The 25897-nt window shown below is 39.7% G+C and overlaps 2 protein-coding genes across 3 annotated transcripts in view; one reads left to right on the forward strand and one right to left on the reverse strand.

Annotated features, from left to right (window-relative positions):
* LOC146974351 (roundabout homolog 1-like) overlaps positions 1-920 on the reverse strand; it is a 79520-nt gene extending 78600 nt beyond the window's left edge. The window contains exon 1 of the mRNA XM_085797551.1: positions 787-920. Coding sequence (XP_085653677.1) covers positions 787-880 — 94 coding nt within the window. The 5' untranslated portion in view covers positions 881-920. The remainder of the gene's footprint in view (positions 1-786) is intronic.
* Positions 921-11995: 11075 nt separating this feature from the next.
* On the forward strand, positions 11996-20136 carry LOC146974352 (protein phosphatase 1D-like). Of its 2 annotated transcripts, XM_085797556.1 has the most exons (7): positions 11996-12697; positions 15008-15236; positions 15609-15733; positions 15863-16044; positions 16156-16383; positions 16741-16828; positions 17832-20136. In XM_085797556.1, the coding sequence occupies exons 1-6, from the start codon at positions 12154-12156 to the stop codon at positions 16822-16824; spliced, it is 1392 nt and encodes a 463-aa protein (XP_085653682.1). In that variant the 5' UTR covers positions 11996-12153; the 3' UTR covers positions 16825-16828; positions 17832-20136. The 2 variants fall into 2 exon arrangements, with proteins under 2 accessions (XP_085653682.1, XP_085653680.1); XM_085797554.1 differs by lacking the exon at positions 16741-16828.
* The last annotated feature ends 5761 nt before the right edge of the window (positions 20137-25897 follow it).

Here is a 25897-nt window from a genome sequence, read left to right on the forward strand (position 1 = left end):
CAGAGCATACAGAAAGAATCACTGCTGTCCAGTATTTCACTGTTAAACACTGACAGGATGTTTGGCTGTGATGAGACTTCCATCCATGGACATAGCTCAAGTCTACCACCAGAGGGTGCCACCACCTCATCATATCCCTTGAACATACCGTAAATTAAAGAGGCAGCAATAAATAATCCAACTTTTAGCGTCAACCTGGACTTAAAGTACAGATGGCTAAGGTGTGAATGAACTAATGATTAAAATGAGATAAATACACGAATAAGATCAATATTATTGTATACTACAAATTTAAAGAGCTTATTAAAGCAGAAATTGAGTAAAAGTAAAACTACTAATTTTCTGTCTCTGAGAACCTTCTATGTTGCCCATTTGCTCTGTGTCATTGTATTGTGACATTATTGTAGCACTACAGTCTTTTGTTATTCGAAATACATGTTGGCAGGTGTGAAAACTCTGTGCTGCTGAAAGCAAAAGGCAGCTTGAGATTTTGATAATGAAAATCATAGTCAAAGTCCATTGAGTTGGTTACAGTGAAAAATGTTTGCACACTCAAAAAACATCTTGTGAAGTCTGCAGTAATGCATATTACATAATGTACAACTACACCATCACTCCCCTGTGAAACTGAAAGATGATTAAAGGATTTAGGATTAATTTAGATTCTGTGCTCTACACTTCTTAACCACAAGAGGACAGCATTGTTGCATCCACAAAGAGCTGAAGTTGCATGCTCAGGTTTCTTCTTTTCCTCACCCCTCTCTCATCCACACAAGAGGTTCTCACCTGATGAAATGTCCAGGGCATGGCCCTGCTGCAGCTGCCTGACATAAAGCAGGCTGATGAGAAGGAATGTGGTGGATGATTGCACAGCCCTCATGGTTCCTGATGGCTCACAGAGCCTTACAAAGGCCTTAATAAACCTGGGAGAGGGAGACAGATGAGATAAAATATTAGAATACACATGTGAGTGGAACTTGAGACATGCTGCATGAATAAAGAGATCAGATTTCTTTTTTTTGACATCATGCTATTGTTTTGATGAGACTTCTGAGGAAAAAAGAAGAAGAAACAATTTTGATTGACATTATTATTGTCAAAATCCCACTCAAGCCCTTGTTGTAAATGTTATTCTGTTTTCCAGTCCATGTATCTTATAATTATTGTTTCATTACACAGACATTCCACAGTGTTATGACCACAAAACAAACTCTCTCTACCCTGTTGGCGATTATGCACACCCATGCTCCTGTGTGAAATTCCACTAGAAAGAGGAGAGGCAGACAGATGGACTTTCCTCTGAAACCCATCCAGCATGCTGCCAAACTCTGAGTCTGTTTGTTTCAGTCTGATCCAATCCACACATAGGGAGCGAATGCTGATTACTATTGCCTCAGTGTTGCCTCTCCTGCCGTATTCCAGTACACGGGTGAGTTTCTACAGTACATCTGAAACATGTTCTCTATGTGCTCAATGCAAAACTGTGTATGTAGGCTGTGTTCAAGTGTGCCATCAAAATTTCATGTGCTCATACATAATCCAAGTCAAACACCATGCAAACATGATCACATTTACCTGCTGCACATCCCAACCTAAGCCCCTAAATAAATAAACACGCACGCGCACACACACACACACACACACACACCCTCACACACACAAAAAAAACCCTCTTACTCTCAAGTGGGAATGGTGATGAGATACGGTGACAGTGCCAAACGAGAGAAATAGGAGTTCTACTGATCAGCCATCTGTGGTACAAACAGCTTTGCAACTCATCCTAGCTGTCTGATGGACAGCCAGATTCCTGGGACGCTTGGCACCCTGTGGCCACTGACTCGAAGCGCCACTTTAATTGTTCTGAGAAATGCACACCAACAGCCAATATTGTAAATAGGCCAAAACTTGTGCAAAAAGAAAATGCAGTTGAACGCAGTAAGAACAAAGACAGTGGACACTTTGGGGCCTTTTCTGTATGCAAAATGGGATGACTTAGCACAGATTTAAAGTTTTGTCATTTTCGCACCAGTCGAGTGGGTTAAATTTCATAACAGAGCTTTGAAAAAAAAAAAAAAGCAGGAAATATCCAGGTTCACAGATGACATTGCCTGTTTAATTTGCAACATGTTCAGGTCCTGTCAGGTTGTTGCAGAAAAAAAAGTGAAAACTTTGAATTTCAGAGCTTTTGTATTAAAAAGGAAAAAAATAGAGAAGTATACAAGTATTTGCCATGAAACTTGAAATTCAGCTGAGGTTCCACTAATTTCTCTCGATCACTTGTGATACGATTCTAAACCTTCTGAGCCCATCTGTCTGTGGTTAACTCAGCAGAGTGGACATGATTTGGAAAGGCACACACCTGTCTCGCACAGCTGACAATATCAAAGCAAAACCCAAGCCACAAGGTCCAAGCAACTATACCTGCAGAACTGTGTTGATAACTGTGATGATGAAATCTGGGGGAGGCTATAACAAGTTCAGCATTATTGAAGTTTACCAAGAGCACAGTGACCTCCATAATTCTACAATGGAAGAAGTCGTGACATAATATGAAAATCTTAAACTGTCTTTTTGGATGCAGATAGCCTACTGTAAGTAACGTAATTTAAAGCAGACATTATTATAAACAAGCATCACTAATAGAAGGTCAACTTTACTTTTTAAACAAACTTGTCAATATTGGATGGCTCTCAGTGTGACAAGTCTTACAACTGGATTGATTACTATGAATTGGTACTATTCATATCACCCTCAAAGAAGGAGTGAGAGTTTGCATTAGCACAACTACTACCACTCACAGTCACTAGCTAAAACACTTTTTTAAAAAAAGAAAAGAAAGAAAGAAAGAAAAAAACGACAGAAAAGAAAAGTTGCTAACAGTGGTAACCACTCTGATAAGTCTGCCAATCAATCGTCTGTTTTGGTCATAAGGTCTGTGTCTGACTGAGCGAGGCTCAAACATACCCGAGTTTTTCGTCACTGAATGAAACCTCGTCATTGCAGAGTCTGTGTAAGCAATACACTGCCACAGCTAATAAAAACAAATAAAAAACACTGCAACAGCTAATGCTACAAGCTAACAAACACATACCGGTAACTAACTACACTTACTGTTCTGATCATGGATGTATTGTGCTACATCTTGCAGCTGCAGAACAAACTCCTTAAAAAGTCCAGAGTCTCGGTTTGACCAAATCTCAACATGTTGGTGCGATGTCTCCTACCACATGTCCTACCATACCTGCCGCTGTTTCACCTGTCAAGCTGACGTAAACAGCGGTGGTGGACGTAAGTGTGAACTCTCAATCCGGAAGTTAGCATGACCAGCAGGACTTTAGTGCTCCCTGCAGCGGTAATAGATTTATTTCCCTTTTCGGGGGTCGGAAACTATGCAAAACAAAACACACAAATAGTAATTACCAGAGTATTTTACATCGTTGAAAACCTGTCTGGAGAGAAACGTTGACTTTTTTTTCATAAATGTTAGCATGCTATGCTAAACTAACTAAATTGTAATGGTAAACGTGGCAACCTGATTAGCATTTAGCTCATAGCACCACTCTACCAGTAACAGCCAAACAAAGCTATTAACGTTAGATTCTTGTACTTGACGTTTGTATTTGTGGATCTGCATTATATCAATTTCGTGTGGACCTTGTAACCCAGAGCAGGCTTTGGTATTTGGCATTTGTTAATGATACAACAACAATAATAGTGAAAACAATTCTATCTTGTTGTGATTGGTGATGGAAATAACTTCCACATCAGCCTTTACAGTGTTTTATCTAGTTAAGATGCTGATGCTTCAAAAGCTATGAAAACCTCAAGCAATAATATCATACAGTGATATAATGTTCAATAACATTCATATTGAAATCTGCTGTTACAAAACTCTCATATGGATATATTACTAACGTAATGAGTGAGGAAAATTGCATTCTGTCGAGTGCTGAATATTAAATGTGGGTGGTAATAATAACATTGCATTGCCTAGTTTTTATCTAGCATGTCTTGTGTGGAATACAGGTAGGTAGGAGAGTGGCAGAAAATTGGTACAGAGCATAGACTGTGGTACAGAGGCAAAAAGGAAAAAAAAACATAATAAATCTAACATGTAATTTGAAAATATGCCAGTGGGAGAAAAACTGAGTGTTACTTTCACACTAGGAAAACTATAACCTGAAATGAAAAGAGCAGTAAGAAAGGTAGTAAAGACAAAGAAAATCATATGATAGATAAGAAGGATGGAAGAACACGTAGTCATAGTGCAGTACAGTATGGTTTGTTGTGTGAGGTAAGTTCACTGAATAGAACATTTCCATTAAACTCTGTCTGAATGAAAATAACCTGCAACCACCCACTGCGTTTCATCATACTGTCTGATGTAGATGCTGTCTAACTGTACACACATGTACAGATGAGTGCATTTCCACAGCCACTCAGAATTGCCTTTACAGAAAGAATGACAGTAAAATATCTGTTAGACTCAGTTGCACAGGCTCTGGGCTAATGGGGAAGTCTGCAGATCAAAGGAGACAGGACTGCTGATTTCCCCTTCCTACTTGTGTCTACTGGGGAATAATCACAGCATACCATCTAACATACTGTCAATAAGCCAGAACAGGAACTCTCCCTATACCACAGCAGACAGATCACATACTGTAGAAAGCACCGGAGCATGAACAGAAATGGCTTTCACCATCTCTCCACCTCATTTTTCTCCCTCCTAAGTGCAATCCTCTGTACTCATAGAGACAAACACACGCAATGCAATACTTTATACTAAGTGAACCATGTCAAAAGGTACAGAATGGATGATTAAAGTTAATGCATATATTTACTTTGTCCACAAATAACACGTAAAAGGCATATTTCAATGCACCTGTAGCATTCGCAGGAATAATATTCCTTATGGATTTTTATATGCTTAATGTACCACATCTATTTCATGTCCAAGCACTGTAAATTTAATATTGTACTGGCTATGTGATAATGTCAAACATATTAAAATCTGTATATCCTACATCTATATGCATGTTAGAGTCTGATGATTAATCAGTGGCTCTGTAGTGCAACCCCACTGGATGCTGAATGAAAGCAGGGGGTAGATCCAGGAAGTATGATTCACTGACTATTTTCTGCACAAGGACTCAAGTCTAAATCAAGGCCCTCAGTGGGAGGTATGAGGAGAAAGAGGCTTTTGCTGCTCAGACAGACAGACACTGATACAGCCTGCATAACTTACTGCCAATCAAGTAAAGAGACATACTTGAATATTATACAAGCTCGCCATCCCCTCACGTAAGACTGAAGAGTTCTTATCACCACCTGGCAGTTATCGCTGACATATGGCTATGTCTTTTGGGGAAATGGAAGGGGAGACAAATACCGGCTTTCATCACTGCCACCATAATGTATTAAGGGAGCTATCAGAGCAAGACAAAGGATATTAAAAGTATGAGAGGCAATGTCTGGAGCTCTGTCAGGGCTCACGGGTGACAAGTCATCGTCTGTTGTGTAGGCACTGTGGAGGAGGAAAAAGTAGCTTGATAGTAAATGATGGACCAGCCACAAAGACTAGTGACCTTTGGCCCAAGAGGATGAATGACCCCCATAAATCAGCATCAAAAGTTCGACAACCAAACATGCTCTTAGCCAGACTTGGTTTTCTATCTGCAGTTAATGAACATGCTTGGCAAAATACATTTTAGATAAAGATGAAATTTTGTATGTTAAGAGGAAAGGAAGATATTAATGACCGTCTGCAGCAGACCATAATTTTGTCCTTGATAAACAACTCAGGCTCACTTCAAGGCATTTACAGATTAAAGGATTTCATAGCAAATAAATCCAAACTCAAATTGACAAGTGCATTCATCCACAGTACAGTACTACAGGATATTCATCACACTTTCTCACTGCTTACTGAGAAGCAAACATCACACCTTACCTTCATTTGCCCAGACACATAAGTCAAGGGCAATGTCATATTTAGAATAAATGTTTTTGAATTTTAGAGGAATGCCAAACAAACTAAATTGACAAGATTAACTAATCCTGTAAAATATGAGTTTGTATCTATTTGAATGTAATTTTAGACTGACTGTTATTAAAGTACATCCATAGCTTAATCCCTTCAGGGTTTTCAAAACCACTGAGGGATTTTCAAAACCAGAGACCAGACAAAAAGAGACCACTGAGGGAGAAAAACCCGAAGATATTGAATTTGTAGAAATGCAAATTGTTTATATGGCCAGTACATAAATTTGGTATGCCTGTCACCATACTTTGTTCCTCTAAATTCAAATTAATAACAGATATCTTTACGGTAAAACTGAGTCATAATTTAGCTATTTCACTATTTACACTGCAAAACATTATTTTATGAATATATAGGCTATGAATGTAGATGTGACTTTAAAAGTCACAAAGTCAGAAAATATGTGGGTTATGTTAAATAATTGGAGGTATACTCTGAAACCATTGCCTGTCTGGCAGCATGCAGTCATTAAAATACATTTGTATTAGCCACAAATAACTTTCAGCACCACAGCACGTGGACAGCATCGGCTCCTGTGTGAATCAATAAGCAGGGAAGAGATTCAGTTCTTCCTCAGCCACAGCAAAAACATGTGCAATTCACTACAGTAAAATTGCTATGCATACCTCACTAATATGAATGAGCATAACTTTACAACTTACCTCTCTAGGTTATTCATCCAGTATTATTGTCCCATTTTCTCTGGTAAAGACAAATCTCTGCTGGTGTGTGTTTTAGGCATCCAAGCACCCAACAATGAGATCAGAAACAAAAAGAAAAAAAAAAGAGGATGCGTTGTAGACCTGTAAAAAAAAAAAAAATCTAAGTAAAGAAAAAAAATCAAAAGAAGGAGCCTATGCCGAAGGAAAAGCCTAAATAATCCATCTGTGATCCAGGAGACGCTATCAGATGGGGTGCATACAAATCACAAACCTACCTCTGCAGCAACCTAGGTCCAATATCCTCAGGGTCCTAAGGCTGTACTCAGACAATTTACTCTTACAGATTAAGCCTGACAACTCACACACTGAAGGACATTAGAAATTCAGTTTGTCCTTTTTTAGTCACTGGGGACAACGTGGTCTATATGTTGAAGATTATAACAAATGCTTTCATCAACCAGGGTTTAATGTAATCTACAACATTGATCAACATTGCATTGCAGAGCTATACACAACATGTATACATATTTTATATACAGTATTTTTTTTGACGGTTTTCCATATGCATTATAGCTGTAGCTATGCAACACTGTGCATTTGTTGCAATATAGGGAAATATCCCTGTGTAGTGGTTCACAATCTGCAGAAAGGTATCCCACAGGGTCTACGTTTACCTGCAGCAAAATCAGCCTGCTTCTCTGTCACTGAGTGAAACTGAAATGGCTTTTTGCCCATTTATTTTTGCCTCCTGCTCATTCCTATTCAGTTATATACAGTGGAGCGAGAAAACACCCATACATCATAGAGATAGCAAAGACAAATACATTTACAGCAGTCCACAGGTTTGAGTCCAGCTAATTTGCATGTCTGTGGAGCTGTGTCTATTTCTACTGTCTCCCACTCTACACTCCTCTCTGAAATATTCATAGGTAGTTCACCTCTGCTCACATGGAACAGTTTTTGTTTAACGATAAATAGATTTTTTTTAATTGAAAACAATGTCCACAATGACTGATGACTGTGTCTTCCTCTGTGTAATGATGCGTGTTACAAAAGGAGAATTGATCCGCGACATTGCTCAGCAGCTATTTATTCAATTCAATCTACCATATACAGCAGTGTGAGGGGCTCAATGGATTACACAAATTAGGCCAATACACAGGTGCTTTGTCGACATATTCATGTAACATTCAGTGGATCCAAACAGCACACATTATAATTTCAACACTGTTAGCACAAAGATAAAAGAGTACAAGAAGCCTCTTTTATAACTCGTCCTGTATTCAGTTTGTTAGATGATCCATCTATGTTGGGTTAACAGATCTGTGCAATATATAATAGAGCCAAATACGTATCAGAAAGGTTAAGAGCATTTATGAATTTGTGAAGCTTAACTCTTAGCTGTTTGTCTTTTGGGCATGATTACCTATCATTTGTCTGTGCTGTGAAAAAAATGATGGGTAAATATGAGGAGTCTGTTGCTGCAATGGAGGGGCATCAGGGCATGTGACCCAAAACAATTTTCTTTTCAACTGCAGGCTTATCAGCGGGACTCTTATCGAGATCCTTCATCTAACTCAGGAGCGCGGTTTTGAATTAACCTCAAGTCAATATCGTGGTCATCTATCATGCTGACGGGAGCAGACTTGTGACTGTGACATTGGACAGATAATCATCTCAATAGGAAAGTATGGCCTTCTCTGGCAAGAATGTCGCTTAACTGGACAGAATGACCAAGAAGTCAATTGTGGTTTGAATCTAAGGTGAGACACAAAACAGTAGGCTGCAGCCAATAATAAGAGAAAATGTAATTTGTATTGGTTCTTGGTTGTGAAGGAAACAACAGTCATCCTCACTATCTAGTATGTGTGTTCCTATTAATTTACTGAAACACAGTAGTTTGACGTAGAATTCTAGCTTCAACATTATATTTTTATGTCATTCCTGCTCTAACCATCTCAACTTTATGCTCAGAAACCCACTTCCATAGTCACAGCAATAATATTCCACAATACTATGCCCCATGAGTGATAGATTTGATCAGTAAACTCTGGATGAGGCCAAACATTGCAAAAAGTAGTATTCAGTAGCATTCTTTTTACATTTGCAGGATCAAATGTATGTATTCCATGAAGGAAATGGCTATTACAGATCTAAATCAATCTATTCTATCACCCATTACTTTTTAAGAGCCTGAATATCATAATAAACGGTAGTGATTGAGATACCCCCAGAGCTCACTTTTTCCTATTATCTAATCTAAACTAAAATTAAGTGCAATATGATTCCAGGGTCATGAGTCTGCACAATTTGTAATGTATGAGGTTGTATGAAAGAGAATGTGTGATTTGTACTTGTTAACCAGTGTATAAAGTTGTGTCATGGAGATCAGTCTCTGTGCACATTTGTACATTGTGGTGTGTCAGTAGGGGGCGGTATATGTTATATGTTGTGTTTGGCCTTGTGAATGGGCCTTTGTTATTTTTGATTATTATGTCCTAATATGTTCATTACCCAGGGATGCAAAAATAATTTCAGTCCCACTGACAATACTACTACAGCTCAGCTCATTAATATGTAATCATAATAATAGTGCCCGAAGTGTTTTAGTTTCGGGTAATCCACCTATAGAACCTCAAATGTGTTTCATTTTTGAATAGCAGCAGTGGGATGTATGTACTAACATCTGTGATGTTGTTGTGGCATTGGCATTGTCCTCATGTGCTTTATCTCTGGTGAGAAAGAAAAAGCAAAGTGGTTTTGGGTTGAGGTCAACCTGTTGGCCTTTAGTCCTATGTTCCATTATTGCTTGTGGTCATAATGTTTGTTTCTTTACCTCTATGGTGATAAATGTGTCACATGGACTAATGGCCAGTCAAGAGGTCTACAATGTATTTATCCTGGACACCTCGTACCATCACAGATTCATTACATCTCCACCATCACCTTGACTTACACAATCGAGAGGAAACAAATTCCTTCAGTAAGATGCTCCCTCATTTATTTGCGATTTGCACATATCAAAGGATGATAATATTACCGCCCCCCCTTTCCCTTTCCTGTCTTTGGTTGGGCTGACTGACACTTCAGCATCTACACAGTCTAGAAGCCAAACAAATCTATTTTTATGGATGGACCATTATACAAGAACTGCATGGGGAATCTGTGAGAATGCAATCCAGGTGTCATTGCCCCTTGGTAATCTCTTTCGTCTTCAGGAATTCATTTTCTCAGCAGCTTCACTTGAAAATGACATTCTGACACCATTTACATGGAAATCACTTTGCCTCTTCATCTGTAATGGTGGCCTGTGTGCAGACAGGACGTCTCTCTGAGGACTGGACTATTAATGAAAAATTGAAAGAAAGAAAGAAAGAAAGAAAGAAAGAAAGAAAGAAAGAAAGAAAGAAAGAAAGAAAGAAAAAGAAAGCCTTAAATACTGTACTTAAACATGGGTTTCTCAGAGTTAAAGAGTGAAAGTCAAGGTCAGAGCCTCGGGTATTAAAGGATGAAGAGATGGAGACAGTGAGGGAAAGCATAATGTGGGAAATTTCTGTTTCTCCACTTAAACATGTATATTTTCACTCTAGTTCTCTCTCTCTCTCCGTCTCATACACACACACGCACACACACACACACGAGAGAGAGAGAGAGAGATGCAAAGAAATTCCCCAAGAGAGGAAGCAAAATCCTAAAGAGAGAATCCAGAAAAGTACATAAGTGAGTAGGTGCTGAGAGGAATCCATATAGGTTTCAGAATTTTGTTAGGTTATAGACAGAGTGATTTGCATACAAGAACATTGGGAGAATGCATGCTATTCAGTAAGATGGATACTGGTTGAAATTAATCAATTCTCTCTCATGCTTATTACAAAGCAAACTAACAATCTGACAGTGTCTGTGAACTTCCCCAGTGTGTTTGTGGAATAAAAAACAGTATGTTATCAGTGCAATCGCAATAACCACAAATCTCAGGGTCCAAAAAAGGCCTATAGGCAATGTATTACAGCTCCATACACGGGGCATTGTTAAACCTCCGGCATTCATACATACTAACACATTCATTAGCACTACGCATACAAATAAACATAAACAACAACCTGTGCTATATTCTTTGTAAACTGGGAGAAAAAAAGTTTAAAATCCTAACAACTGGATAACTGGACAACTGGACAATTTGACTGGATGAACACTGCCACCACCTGGTGTTAAGTAGCAACACTTGATAATAGGCTCTCACAAACACGTCATTTATGGCAAATAAATACATTTCTTGCAGTGTTTGTAACATTATCCATCTATTCTTTTAACATTGCAATTCTATAGGAAAATTCATGCTGCCAACAAATTCAGCAAATATCACTTAATGGCAAAAAGCAACCTGTTGTAACCCATGTAACCAGTCGTGGCAGTCTGACAATAAGCTGGCATCAATATAATCAGAACCCTGAAACTGAAGTATCTAAATGGAATTCAGTCTTCACCGTCTGGTGCATTTCCTCCTATAATGACATGTCAAAATGTCATCCAGGAAAAAGGCCTTTAGCCTCACCTTCAACTCACTTAGTGTTAGGTGTGCAAGTCCAAGTCTGCAGCACATGCAATACAATTCAGCAGCTCTAAGCGAGTCTGAGATAGTATGAATCCACCTGGGCCACAAATGATGAAGCTTTTGAACAATTAAAAGTGATTTGAATTATTAAAACCATGCAATCAATTTTAGATTGTTCACTAAACCATACCTTCTTCCAACACAGCAAAGCAACAAAGCAAAAGTGTTGAGCGTTAGTGCGCCATGACATTGGGTCTTAGGTGAGTTCACCTTAGCTTTGACTTTAAAAGCTCCATGAAAGCTGAATAGTATGTAGAATACCTGGCTGTAAAAATATGCAATAACTAGGCTACTATAGACTGAAAGCTAATAGCCTATACATTTACAGTACACAAATGGTCACAAAAACAAACAAAACCTCTTAAATATAGGCCATTTTGCTTACTTTGCCCTGTTGCTCTGCCGTTCTGGACTGAATGCTGTGCAATAAATGCTACATGAACATTTTAGAAAGTTATCTTGAGTTATAATTATCCGTAAGCACATCTATGACAAATTGAGCATGTTAACTATCATGTGAGTTGTGAAGAGGGTGGGGTGGGGGGCACATTGCAGTACTTTGTGATCTGTAATGAGATAATGTTATTTCAATGTTTCCGAGTACCAGTAAACGCAGCACAAGATTCCGGCGTGCCATACGTGGTTGCTACATTGATAGGTGGAAAAACATGACGTCATCACGTACAGCGGGACGCCTCGGAGAAGATAAACAAAAAGGAAGGAAGCCTTCGGCCACACAGTCGCGGCAAAATCGGTTCAAAATTTAGGTCGCGAGCCACAGTTAGCGGCTACATGTGTCCTTTAATTGCATAGATAATAATTATTAGGCGTTCACAATCATGGACGAGGCATTAGTATTTCGTATGAGTGCATTTTCCGAGCAAGGAGGGAGGAAATACATGGAGGATGTTGTCGAGATAAGAATCGAGTACGAGCCGACGGCGTCGCCAGTCGAAGATTATCCAAAGTCGCAGAGGCATGGAGGACAGGAGAAAGCGGAGAATGAGCCCACCAAAGACACTGAAAACGACCCACAGGAGCACGACGCTGCTGCTGCTGCTGCTGCTGCTGCTGCCGACGAGTCCGGTCCAGCTTCTGCAATGTGGGTGGAGAGTCTATCAAATGAGGACAGTGGCAAACACAGCAGCGCACCGGTATCAGACGACACGGTCTCGGAGCATGTAGTCGACACTCGCAAATCAGTGGCGTTTTTCGCCGTGTTTGACGGTCACGGGGGCCGGGAGGCTGCGCATTTCGCACAGGAGCATCTGTGGGATCTGCTCAAGAGGCAGCGGGGGTTCTGGTCGACGGATCACAGTGAAGTGTGCGCTGCTCTTCGGAAAGGGTTCATCGCCTGTCATCATGCAATGTGGAAAGAGCTACGTAAGTCAACATCATCATCATCACCATCATCATCAGAGAGTTGAACTCAACTTGTAGCATCTGCAGCCCTGAATGTGTTCATATCGCTGCTTATTGTGTTCAAAAACAATCTGTCACATGAGTCAGTATCCCACTCAGCTGGTATGACGATGCCCAGTCCTGCGTGTGCATGTGACCACGCCACAGCAAACAGCAAACTGACATGAGCCCTGTAATGTAAGTGATGAATGTCTTCATCATAGCAGTTAGATATGAGTGCAGCCAAGGTTAAACCACTTACAGCTCCCAAACTACCACCAGTAAACACACATACAATAAAGTTCTTGTTGAGGAGGCTTAGGCTGTGATCCCACTGTTGTTAATCAAAGTGGGGGGTTGTGACAGAAATGTTGGTGCTGGGTTCACCCTCCCCTGCATCACAGGTTATACCTCTGACTGCAGTAATGCGCTGGTGGCCTTTCATTTAAGCCTAACAGACACATAATGGATTGTCCTAGGAACTAAAAAGGACAAGTTAGGATGCAATTAGAATAATGTCTCCAAGCTTGTATCACCACTTATGTCATACAGAGTACAAACAACATGAAAGAAACTAAATCGGACCTAGACTGTGATCCAGCATTTGCCCTTAAAACAACACCTGGCTTGCAGGTTGTTTGAAGCATCTTTGGGAAATTTCAGTTGCAGTAACAAGTCAGTTGACAGAAAATTTATCAGCAACTATTTGGATAAGTTCAAAATTGTTTATTACTCAGCAAAAAAATACCAACATTTGATGCTCAAAGGATTTCATAAGAGTAAATTCAATATCCTGAAATTCAGCAATTGGCCAATAATTCAACAATGAAAGAAATCTGTAGTTACACCCCTAATTTCCTCACTTTCTCAACAGACTGATGACACACCACACCAATGAAACCAGGACACTTTGGCTGTTAGTTTGACTCATTGTTCTGCTGGAGAATGAATTTGAGGCCAAAGAGATGCCTCCTTGATGGGGAACCAACCATGATAGATAAGAATGTAGACTAAACATAAAGTGTCTTATGTGTTTGCACAGCAGCACTCTTTTAGTATTCAGTCAGATTGGTGCACTGTGATAAGAAACAGAGAGTCTGAGCCTGATATAATAAAAAATATGGACAAAACCCAGAAACTCAAAAAGAGCCTTTGACAACATGCTGTAGATCACCAATGATAAGTACCAAGTATAAAAGAACTGTCCGCAACATTCAGGTACTTGAAAAAGCAGTTTGAGTGTGTTTGGTAGACCGCAACACTTGTTAAGTGTGAAGTGAAGCTAGGTCTAAAAACTGGCCTGGATAGCATGACGGTACTCTGCAGGGATATATGCTTCTGTGCTGGTATTGTGGGTCGAACCTGTTCACTCCTGCTTAATGAAAGTCAATTTTTAGAAGTAATCCTGGTTAAGTGATCGTAAGCATTATGAAACAGCACTCTAATCAGAAACCAGCAGAATTTCAATTCAGTTTTGTCTTCATCAAGTGAAACATGTTTGTCTTGCTTTACCTCTGCATTTCAGTCTAAACCACAGCATATTTTGCAATTTCAGTGCAAGTGACTGCAATGACTGCAATGTGCAGTACAGTTATAGAGGATATAAAGCCCAAACAATTGCCTGTGTTTCCACTTGAGGCAGCAAACAGCGACGCTGCTGCAAAAATGTAGTTAAGCAGGTTCAAAAGTGCACATTTGCCTCTGTTTTACGTAGAAGCTCTGCTCCAGTTATGGTTGGGTGTTTGTGAGTGTGTTAACATGCACAAACAAGAGGAGAGTCATCCAGCATTCACACCTCGATGACAGATAGGAAGGCTCCTGTCCTGACTACTTCCTGATAATCCTGTTCCTGTTATGCCCTTGATTAGTGTAATGGAAATGATAATTCCTTTATTTATAGAGTACCTTTAAAAACAGGAGTTTTAGACATAAGAGCAAAATAACACACAAGAGAACAGGCAAACAGAACCCATAAGAACCAAAGCAAGCAACACAAGAACCCAACAATATAAACAGAGACCTGGAGGACCATGATGAGATGTAAAATGGTGTGAGTGATAAAAGGAGATGAAGAGAATAAAAACAAGGTATGAGCACTAAAACAACAGAATGGGATAAAAAAGACTTAAAAACAAATGACTATGTAATGTGTGTAAGTTCAGAGAAGTTTTCATCAATCTGCCCCTCAATGTACCCCATTCACCAGTGATACTACTAAACTGTGAGTACATCAGGTCTATGAGTAACATTTCTCATTGAATCCTTTTTTATCTATTATTTTTCCCCTCACAGCGGAGTGGCCAAAGACTATTACAGGTCTGCCCAGCACATCAGGCACCACAGCCAGCGTGATTGTCATCCGTGGAGTTCACATGTACGTTGCCCATGTTGGGGACTCTGCAGTGGTGGTCGGAGTGAAGGAAAATGACTCTGATATCACACTACAGGCGCTTGAAATAACACAAGACCATAAACCTGAACTCCCCAAAGAGAAAGAAAGGATTGAACGGCTGGGTGGCAGGTGAGTTAGAAAGGACCACTTCCTCATTTTTCGTTTTTCAATTATAATGTATTGTAAGGTCAGGGATAAGGTTGGGAAACATAACTTCCAATTTTCCAGTTAGTTCAAAAACGGGTGATTAATTATTCAGTTACTCAGGTGTGTATGCTGCAGACACATAGACAAGGTTAGGTTTCCACACAAACAAACAAGCAAATAGATAAATAAGCCTAATCCAAGTAATGAGCTCAGATAATCAATTAGGTAAATAACATCACACCAAGGGTAAATGTTGTTACTTAAACATCCTTGTATTATCTTTCAGGCTTAAAAGCTTTGGATTGTAAGTAGTGGTTGAAGCTGAATCCTTTTGCTTTGTTCTTGTAATTGTAGTGTAATGAAGAAATCTGGGGTGAACCGTGTTGTGTGGAAGAGGCCCAGACTGACCCATAACGGCCCAGTGAGGAGGAGTACGGTCATCGATCAGATCCCCTTCCTGGCTGTGGCCCGCTCCCTTGGTAAAAAATACAAATTACACTTTTTTTTTCTTGGGATAAGTGTCCAAGAAATTACACTTTATGTTGTGAATTAAAATATTTTGTGTAATTATTGCTTCATAAGTGATGCATTTTGTCATTTGCCGACAGGTGATCTCTGGAGTTACGATTTCTACAGTGGGGAGTTTGTGGTTTCCCCAGAGCCTGATACCACTGTGATGACCCTTGACCCCAAACGACATCGCTACATCATCCTGGGCAGCGATGGCTTATGGAATATGATGCCACCAAAGAATGCTGTTAATATGTGTTACAGCCATGACAAAATGGTGGTATGTAACAGCAAATACACCCTATACTAATGAACTAATGCATTCTTTTGCTCTTTTACTCATCGATTCGAATGCAATGAGTGTCATTTCTTCTTCTGCTGATTTCTTAAGGGGCCGAAGGGAATGTCATGCGCCCGCAGGCTGGGATGCACAGCGCTCCTGTTTTGGAAGGAACGCATGCTCCGTGCAGACAACACGACAGTTATTGTCCTGGCACTACAGGAGCGCGGAGGACCACCCATCCCTATGCATCGAGATGAGATCGTTGTTGACATGGCAACCGGGATTGACCATGTTCCCTACCCAGGAACTCCTTTTAACACATGTGAGGTCCCAAAGGTCAGTGTGATAAGCGTTGTTGCATCCTCCCTTCATGATGTTTCATTAGACTGAACCATATGAATCATGCAGCAAAATGACAGATATTTTCCTAATGTGGAGTCGGTCGCTGACGGGCAAAGCACCTCAGGACCGCTCCGACAATGGAAAAATATACTGGATGTTTTTCTGTCTTTGTTTGTTGTTTGCTATTCACTGTATTGTCCCTTTTTATATACCCCAGTCCATTTGTTATTGTCATTTTAATACTTTCACAGTTAAAATATGATGGTTTATAGTCACCAACGGTCACACCAACGGTTTCCAACAGTTGGCCAACCGGTTCACCAAATCACTCTTTGTTTTCGGGGCCAACAGGCGGCGCATGAGGATGGCATGTTTTTTGAAGAAGATGAGATATATGGAGAAGAACATGAGGGATGGACATGCCTGGAGTGGTAGTGAGGTGACTGCTCAGTAACAACAACAAAAAAAAAGTACCAAAAGTGTCAGCAACACCAACCAATGACCTAGATTACTCATCGGCCCAACAGCCAGGCTCAACCTGTTCAACCTGATGGCAACAAATAAGTTGCCTGGACATGAATTAGATCAACTAGTAGTGGCTTTTTAATCCCATAGTACAGCTTCATCTTTCTTAATCCTTTAGAATAAATCATTAATGAAAGTGAATTAACCAATTCACAAACACAGAACATCTGTTTTGAGTCGCAGAAAGTCATCGCCATGAGCGATCTGAACTTTCCTCTCACTTCATAATTCAAAGGCTACAGACCTGAAATAGACGGTTAAGATAAAGGGAGACAGTCAGACCTTATTTACTGATGCACAGCAGAAAGCCACATTATTCCCAGGTGGAGTAGCTAATAGCTGACATCAGTCTAAAAGATATTTTTGCAGGTGTCTACCAAAGATTCACGATAATGATACTTTATTAATCCCCAGAGGGAAATTCAGGTTTTACAAAAGCAGAAGTTTCCAGTGCAGTATCAACTTGTTGTAGGTCGGGGCCTGGTATTGCAAAAACACATTTTTCTAATTGATTATTGAAGTGAAGAGGACTTGCCTACTTTCCCAATAAACTACCATTAGCATTCTACAATTAGAGCCTTTACATCATCTATATAATCCACATTATCACTTGTGCATGCAGCAAACTTGAGTCTCAGCTGTAGAGCCATTTGAACATATCTTAATCCAGTGTTGTTTTAAACTATTATTTATTTTCATAAGTTAATCCATGAGTCATTTGTGTGTGTGTCTCATTTTTAATGTTAGAGTGATGAAAGGCAAGTTGTGCTGCAAAGTTTTTCTTTACTCCTGCCAAAAAAAACAAAATATGAACATGTATAAATTAATATTTTATTGGTAATAACATGAAATAATTTGAAAGTGATGTTGAATAGTTGTGTTTATTAGTTTTTTTGTTGTTGTTTTTTTTATTTCAGAGGAGTGATGCAGTGAATGCCCCCTCCCCATTCAGAGAAACTTCCACAACCCTGGAGCAGACATTAGGGCTGTATGAAGCAGCTTTCTGTGCCACGGCACAGCTCTTACCTGACGTTATCTCGGTGAGGGCTACGCTGCCCCCCTCAGATGGTTCAGAAAAAGTTTTCGAAAAGCAAGACTCGACAGCCCAAATGGACTGTGGTACTTCTGCTCCTCCACTGAAAAGGTCTCGCCACTCTCCGTACACACCGCCCGAACTCGACGGCCCTCACCGTCGGCTCGGCCGGCCCCCCAGTAAAAGTCTGTCCCAGAAGACGCCTCTTAGCAAAGCACCAAGTGAGCAATCCCATCAGACCCGCGCTCAGAAAAGAGAAAGAAGCTCCTCCGAGGAACGCATTATCCTGTCCCAGCACCACAAGACCACTCTGTGTGTGTGCTGAACCTTGTCTTACAGCAAGTGTTTTGTTTTTGTTGCCCTGAGACCAGAATAATTTGCATCACGTCAACTTTGCTCCCGTACTAGGTGTGCCACAGGCCTGTTCCTAGATGTATACTTTTTTACAAAGTCTTTGTTTTTTGTAAATATGTAAGACATTTGAGATTTTAAATGTGTTGATGTTTTAACCTAATACCCCTTGCTTTTCTTCCTGCTCCCCCTCACTTTAAATTTTACTGTTTGGAAATTTAAAAAAAATTGAATTTTAGATTTGTTTAATCTACACAATCTATTTTCATACTTATAAGTATGTACAGTATATCCAAAATGTATTTTGAAGAAGATAAATCACTACAATCTGACATAACATTAATTCACCTGAGTTGTGATGCACTCGATCTTCCAGTTAAGATTTCTATGAGACAAATTACCTATTTTAGATTGTTTTGACCTGTTGGATGCTGTAATACATCAGTCTTTCCCTTGATTGGGGTAAATACCTCAGACCAGTTGTTTGGGGTCTTTCCTCAGTTGAAATATGCTACTATTGTTGATGGTTACTTTTCATCCTGTGTTGTTCAGTTGTTCCTTTAGAGTGTAGGGTGCAAAACAATGGAAAGAGCTTGAAAAGCAGTGGTCTGATGTTATTGTGCGGGTATTGATTTTAAGTTTGTTTTTAATTTGTTTTATGGCTAATTATGTACTGTCATGATCACAACTGTTTAAACTATTTGGTGAATCTTATGCATAGCTTGTGAGAAGATGTTAGAGGGTCAGTTCACCCCCAAAAAACACACTGCATTCTCTCAACTACCACAGTAGTATCTACCCTTATGCATATGTGTGTTTGATCTGAGTGAACCGTCCCTTTTAATGGTCCTTTTTCATACTGTCCTATTCCAAGCGCCTCCATTTATCACCAGAGTCCTTGGGCCTCTCAAGAGTTAAATCTGATTAGGAAGTGGAAGCACAAACATGGGTTTCTGGCTGTATTTGATGTCTCCATATATAGAAGCCAGGATTAATACCTGTACCTTGGTGGGAGGTGGGTATAGAGTCTGTGTTGCCCTTGAAGTTCATTTTAAAGTATCCACTTCATGATCCACGATGCACACACACACGTCTTCCACTTTGTCCTCTTATGGTTTGACCCTGTAACTTGTGTTTTAATCCTCATGTGAAACACATCATGGTATATGTACGTTGAATGCAGTAAGTGCCCGATTCTTGGTACATGGTCAAATGATGATCAAAGCGATGATGACATGAGTTCTAACTTATGCTAATATGGCAGCTCACTTACTGTTCTTGCTGATTTGTTTGCCTTATTTTTACATAAAAGTGTCATGGTTGCCTTAGCACAAATGAGTCAGAGGTGCTTTTCACATGTGTGTTTTTTTTTAATGTATGGGACCCAAACATGAGAGTATCTCTATGATGTGTCAATGTAAGCGTGGCAGTGGCCCAGCCTCAACCATTCATCATACACCTTCAGTTCTACACCGGTGTTATTTTACCATTCACTCTGCAGCATACTATTCCTGCTCCAAGTGGTTAATGTTTTTCAAGAGCAGTTTTGTTTTGTTTTTTGTACAGTAAGTCAATATGCAATAGGAGTTTGTACAGTACATTATTATGCAAAGTAATTGTTTTTCAGGAGTCTGGCATGCTCAGATCTACTCTGTATGTTGTGAAGTGTCCAGAGGTAATGGATGTTAATGAGCATGTGTGTTTTGACAATTACAATACTCGTGTCTGGCTTCATATCCACTGCAGCCAGTTTTCAGGTTTAACTATATACGTTACATGCTTTGAAAGTGACTGGATATATAGTGTCTATGTGTTGTAATAAAAGTTCTCATTTTCCATTTGGTGCTGTCATGTCTGTTCTGATATCTGTGTCCTGTATCCAGAGATTTAAACTGGTATCATGATTATAAGTGGAGACTTGAGTCATCTCTCATCTTTACTGTTGTGTAATGTTGTACTGGGAGCAATTCAGTTCCCTCCTGGTCCAGGAGATGGCGGTACTGTGAAGGGATTAACAACCATGTCTTTATCATACAGTCTATACTTATGCAGTCTATACTATACTTTACAGCAGATGGATTTATAGTGACCCCCAAGGGCCCTGGAGATGGTCCCTACCTTAAAGGAGAATAAAATATTTTCACTATAATTCAATCCATAATTCACACAATGTTAGAAAGTATATTGGCAATGGGCATCAAACACTTCTTATAATAAAATATCTAAAAACTGCGCATCTGAGAAAGGTCATTGGATACTGACAAGTGGGACCTCTGCTGACAAGTATGCACCACAACCTTGCTTCGTCGTGAAACGTGACTGAAATGGATATAAATGAAAAATATCACTGTTTTCTTTTCTTTCTTTTTTTTTCTCGTGACGTGATGTTCCTGTAACGTTTACTGTACATGGACATTTACTTGTACTGGAACACATTTCTTTGCTGTTTCTGCATCATACAGACATCAGATCTGTGATAGCGATGTCTCGACTTGAATATTTCAAGCTGACCTGCCTAACATGCAATATTCCCCTCTTACTGCAGACAGTCTGTCACTGTACATCAGCCAGTGGAGCGTCACAGTGTCCGGCACCTCTCCCTCTGCTCCCCCCCTCCTTATCTATCCTACAAATAATCATCACAGCAAACTAGTAGGGACTTGGAAAGCAAAGTGAATGTGACAAATATGCATATACTTCCAACACCCCATTTCTTACACGCCAGTGCTGTTTCCCTCATATTCATGACATTATGATGCAGTCAACAGAATCAGAAGAGGCAAGAAGAAGCAACTAACTCCAGCAAAGTATTTTGCAGGTCCACTGCAGCCTTCTACTAAGAATACCCAATACATACACTGTTGTTACAATCCAGGCTGTAAGCATTTGGACAGTTACACTTTCCTTTTTTTTTTTTTTTTTTAGGGGACCCATGGATATGACATTAAAATGACGACCTTTAATGTTAGTGGGTTTACAATTTATCTGTAAATCCCTTCACTTTCAGCCTCTAATGACTCAAAGAGCATTTACTGGGATAGTCAAGCAGACACAGACCGGTGACAAATTTAAGGAAAAACCTGAATAAATGAGTGGAGAAACAGAGGCTTCCATATGGAATTAAATATGTTAAACGTAGATACCTTATGTGGCCTTTTCCTTAATTTCTTTGACCGCTCCTCTCACTCTTTCTTCCGTCACTGCAACCTACATAACAAACATTTACATTCCCTTCTCCCCTTAGACTGTCCCATGAAATATCAATAATTAAATTACACTGATGTTCATCTGGCACCTTCACACTCTAAATGCGGGGGTGGGAGTGGGGGGGCAGGGTGGATGAGAGTGTCACAGCCTTTGGAGACATCTTCTGTCTTCTGACAGTATCAGTGGTGTTTCAACAGCCTTGCCCTCTGCCACTCTTGGGAGGCTCCAGAGTAAGTGCTACGAAGAGAAAAACTTCTCCAGATGATGGGAGGTGACGTGCCCTCCTTTTCTCCCTTGCTCTGACTCAAATGAGAATGCTAAATAAGGCAGGATTGTGATCAAAAACAATTTTCATCATCATTTTTTTCCAAATATTTCACTCTTATGAAAGATTAGACCCACAGATACTTATGATTCCTCTTTTATTATTACTTTATTTATGTGATAAATGCCCTAATGTAATTACCTGTTGCCTTTCTGGTCCTGTTTTGTGGCACTGGTCTGGTTTATGGGCATCTCGTGGTGAATCAGAATGCTTCTAGTTATGTTCATTTGCCGATCTTGACGATAACTGATGAATAGGGGGACTTGTTGCAACACAATGGCTTCCCTTGGTGGTAGGTCATGAGGTCTGGCTCCACACTGACGCCTCAAGACAGTATGGTCTGTGTTGTCAGCCAGGATCACATGGACCTTCCCGTTGGATGGAGCACTTCCACGATGTACATTTTTGATCAGACAAGAGGGGTCAGTCAATTAGACAGATGGCACCTTCGCTCCGTACACAGTCATCACCCTTGTTTTACGCTTCACGGCTCTTTCTCAAAGTCCGGCGTCTTCCTCCACAGTCTTCTTCTCTCTCTTGTGTCTTTCCATCCACTAACTTAGTCACTCTCTTGCTCATGGACAAAAACAGAATTGCCTGCAGCTCAAAGTCACCCTTTTCTGCACTTTGCAGAGCATGTGCATAGAGTGAATGTAATCTGAGAAAGCACTATGGAGTGACCTTCTTTCTTTCTTAGTATTCTGTATGTTATGTATTATTTTTAATCTTTTTAATTTCTTGTAATGGATTCTATGTATATCAGTGACTACAATAGTTAAAGGCCCCTTGCACAGATTTTACTCTAGCGAAGGAGGCCTCCAGTCATTTTTAAATTGGGTGGAGTTATGCAGGAAATAAGATGACGACACCAAATTAACTAAAAACAAAGAAAACAATGTAAGAGTGTGCCACAGTGTCTTGAAAAGGGGTCTAATGAAGCAACAGGAAGTAAAATTGATATGTAATGTGGATGATTATTGATGTAACAATGGGCAAAGACAATATATTACGTAACTCCTTAATAAAAATAAATAAATAAATAAAGATAAATTGGATTTAGGATTAATATAGTAAGGTAATTGATTTACTAATTAAGTTGATTATTCCCATTACCCACTTTACAGGCTGTGATTTAATCTTGTTAAAAAATGTTTACTGCGGTGTGGAATGTACTATACTTCCAAATTATTTTTTTGCAAATACAGTTCTACTGCTTCTCTTTGAGCAGCTGATAAAACTAGTAAAAACCAGGTGAATGTGCATATTGTATATCTGAAATAATTTTGTTCAGACTGTGCATCTATGAATGGACAAATGTTTTTGGTAAGGACAAAATGGTCAGCTGTTATGGGCAAGTTATTAGCTCTTAATCTCTTATGGCCATAGAGACTTTATTTGAGGTCTATGACAGGTCATCATCTGCAAAATGTTTAATTGTAAAAGGGAAATGTTGAATCATCTTAATTCACTACAATTAACAAGTTTTTATGATTTGATCTATTCAAATTATGTCAAGACAATGACCTTGGACTCAGTAGGTGTAATATTCAACAATGGCTGCTGTCCGATTCCCCCACCATGGAAACTGGAAATAGCTTCTGTGAGAAGAGCCATTTGCTCACAACAAATGTTGTGACACTGTTTGTTTTTTAGAGCAAGCGATGTGACCCAAGATTGTTGGAGCTGGATTTAAAGGTTTGACGAGGTTAAGATTCTTACCGTGTTTAAATCCCTTGGTTGTTTCCCCCGAAAAATCTATTTCACCTCACACACACAAGGAAGAGGTTTAAGCAGATTGAGTTGTCCAGGTGTAAGGATGGTGTTAATAATCCCTCCCTGTGTCTGGAAGAACATTTAATTGCACAAATATGGCACCTTTTGTTAATGAGGCAATATGTGTAAAAACTGAAGTAATGTGTTTTATTTTGTATTTACAAACATTAGATATTACAATTCTAAAAAGGCTTTGTGTGTAAGAGTGTTAAAAAAAAAAAAACAAAGCAAAAAATGCACGAAATCGTTTCAGCAGTCAAACCTAATGAGATTGCATGGAGAATTGTAGGCCACGATTAGCCAATCAGAGGTGACCTGCTGAGAAGTTTATGGTGTGTGAAGAGGGTAGCTAGTCTTCTTTTTGTGAGGGCAGTTTTTCTGTTCATGTGTGAGCATGACAGAAAACTGTGTTTAATCCTTGGCTAATGTGCCCTCTCAGGACATACTTGCTCTCACATGTCCATCTGATCTATCTGCCGTATAAGGCTCTTACTCTGATTCAAACCTCTAAAGCCTGGATTATAACGCCATAGAGGGTCATCACTGTGAATGAAAGGTGGGGAGTGTTATCCTGTCTGACACCCAGATGGAGACTGTTTTTTGTGAAAAGGTCTATTAGTAATCTCAGTGACCTGATTAAACTGTGTCCAGACCTTAATCTCATGAATCAGTGGAAACGTATTCTGTGTGTAAGGAAGAGGCAACAATCTTTAGTAAATTATGAATGAGTTTTTAATCACAGATCCTCTGAATTAAAAACATCTCCCTTGCCCTACATTTTACAGCAGACCCCATTGTTTGACTCCAACACTTATGATCTCTGGTGGTTTAATGCGGAGGCTTTCTAGGACTGAAAACCAAGGGCATGGGATTAAAAAAGGTCTATGAGTGTTATAAAGTTAATTTCAGGAATGGGCGGCACAGAGGTACTTTGGCTAGCACGGTCAGCAAGAGGGTTCTGGGTTTGATTCCCATGCCTGGGGCCTCCTGTTAGAGTTTACATGTCCTCTGTGATTAGACTGGTGTCGTGTTATACCCTGCACTCATTATGTCAGCTGGAATTGGTTCCAGCTCCCCTACGACCCTGCATAGATAAAGGGATAGGTGAGAAATTTTAGGGAGGTTTAGGGAGTACTAATTAATTGATTTATGTTGTGACATTTTTATCTACTGGTGACCGGCACAAATATTGTAGGGTGAAATTTAGGAGACAGTGCTCAAAAGGAAAAGAGGAAGAGAAGCAAGCAAACATCTAAATTAACTGGGCTTTTCTTCTTCTTTTTTTAAAGTGACTAATGTATCTGCCAGAGACTGTCAGGACAGACACATTAGCCAAGATAGTGGTAACCTGTGTGGAAAACCAAATACCGGATGAGACACTGACTGACTCTTCAGGAAACTGACCGACAGCTTCTGCTGCTGCACATGTGAAATGAAGCCAAAGATGACACTGTGGGTGCCTCAGAGTTGATCTGTTTTTTTGCCTCAAGAATGCCAGGTAGAGACACTTCAGAAAGTAAGTCACTGATGCTATTGTGGGAGATGTTTGAAAGAATGTTTTCTTTTCTTTTTTTCTTTTTTTTTTAAAGCCTATACAATATGTCTGTTATTGAGGTTTGGTCATTGGTGGTCTTGTCAGTGCAGGTTTGGTCACATTACAGCTGTTATATGGACAGTTGTGAGGTCAACTTGGCTGACCGACAAGTGAAAAATGTGTGTTTTAACCTAAGTGTTACTGTTTAGACTTAGTGAGTCATGGTGTTATTTAAAAAGTGACAGCTGGCATTGACGTGCCATTTTAGATCATGTCAGCCAAGGACTGTCTGTAGAGGTGTCATGATTTTTGCAGATAGAAGGAGCCAAATGCAAAATGAATAGAAAAGGGTATACCGTCCAGTAAAATGTTGACCAATTCTGATATAAAAAAAAATATAAACTGTACTGTATCTGGGATGAAAGCAAAATCAAAGCTGCAAAACTGGCAAGAAAGGCAATTGCTCTTTTGATTCCAAGTCTAAGAATCCTTCTTTAACAAATGCACAAAAGAACTCATTTTAGACACGAGTGTCTGATCTTCCTTGTTATTGCTGTTTGTCCTTTACTGTTTTTGTCATTGTGCCAAATCTGGCTATGTGCACAAACACACACACACAGACACTCACAGATGCAAAAACACAGAGGGGAGTATTGAAAAGAAACAGTTGACTCATCTCATTCCTAATTCCCTGCTGGCGATGGAGACAGCTCTCAAGTCACTGAATTTGTATCACTAGAATGTGTTGTCTTTTCAGTTT

This window comes from Trachurus japonicus, chromosome 14, assembly GCF_045865225.1.
Source record: "Trachurus japonicus isolate A0001 chromosome 14, Traja_1.0".
Taxonomy (NCBI): Eukaryota; Metazoa; Chordata; class Actinopteri; order Carangiformes; family Carangidae; genus Trachurus; species Trachurus japonicus.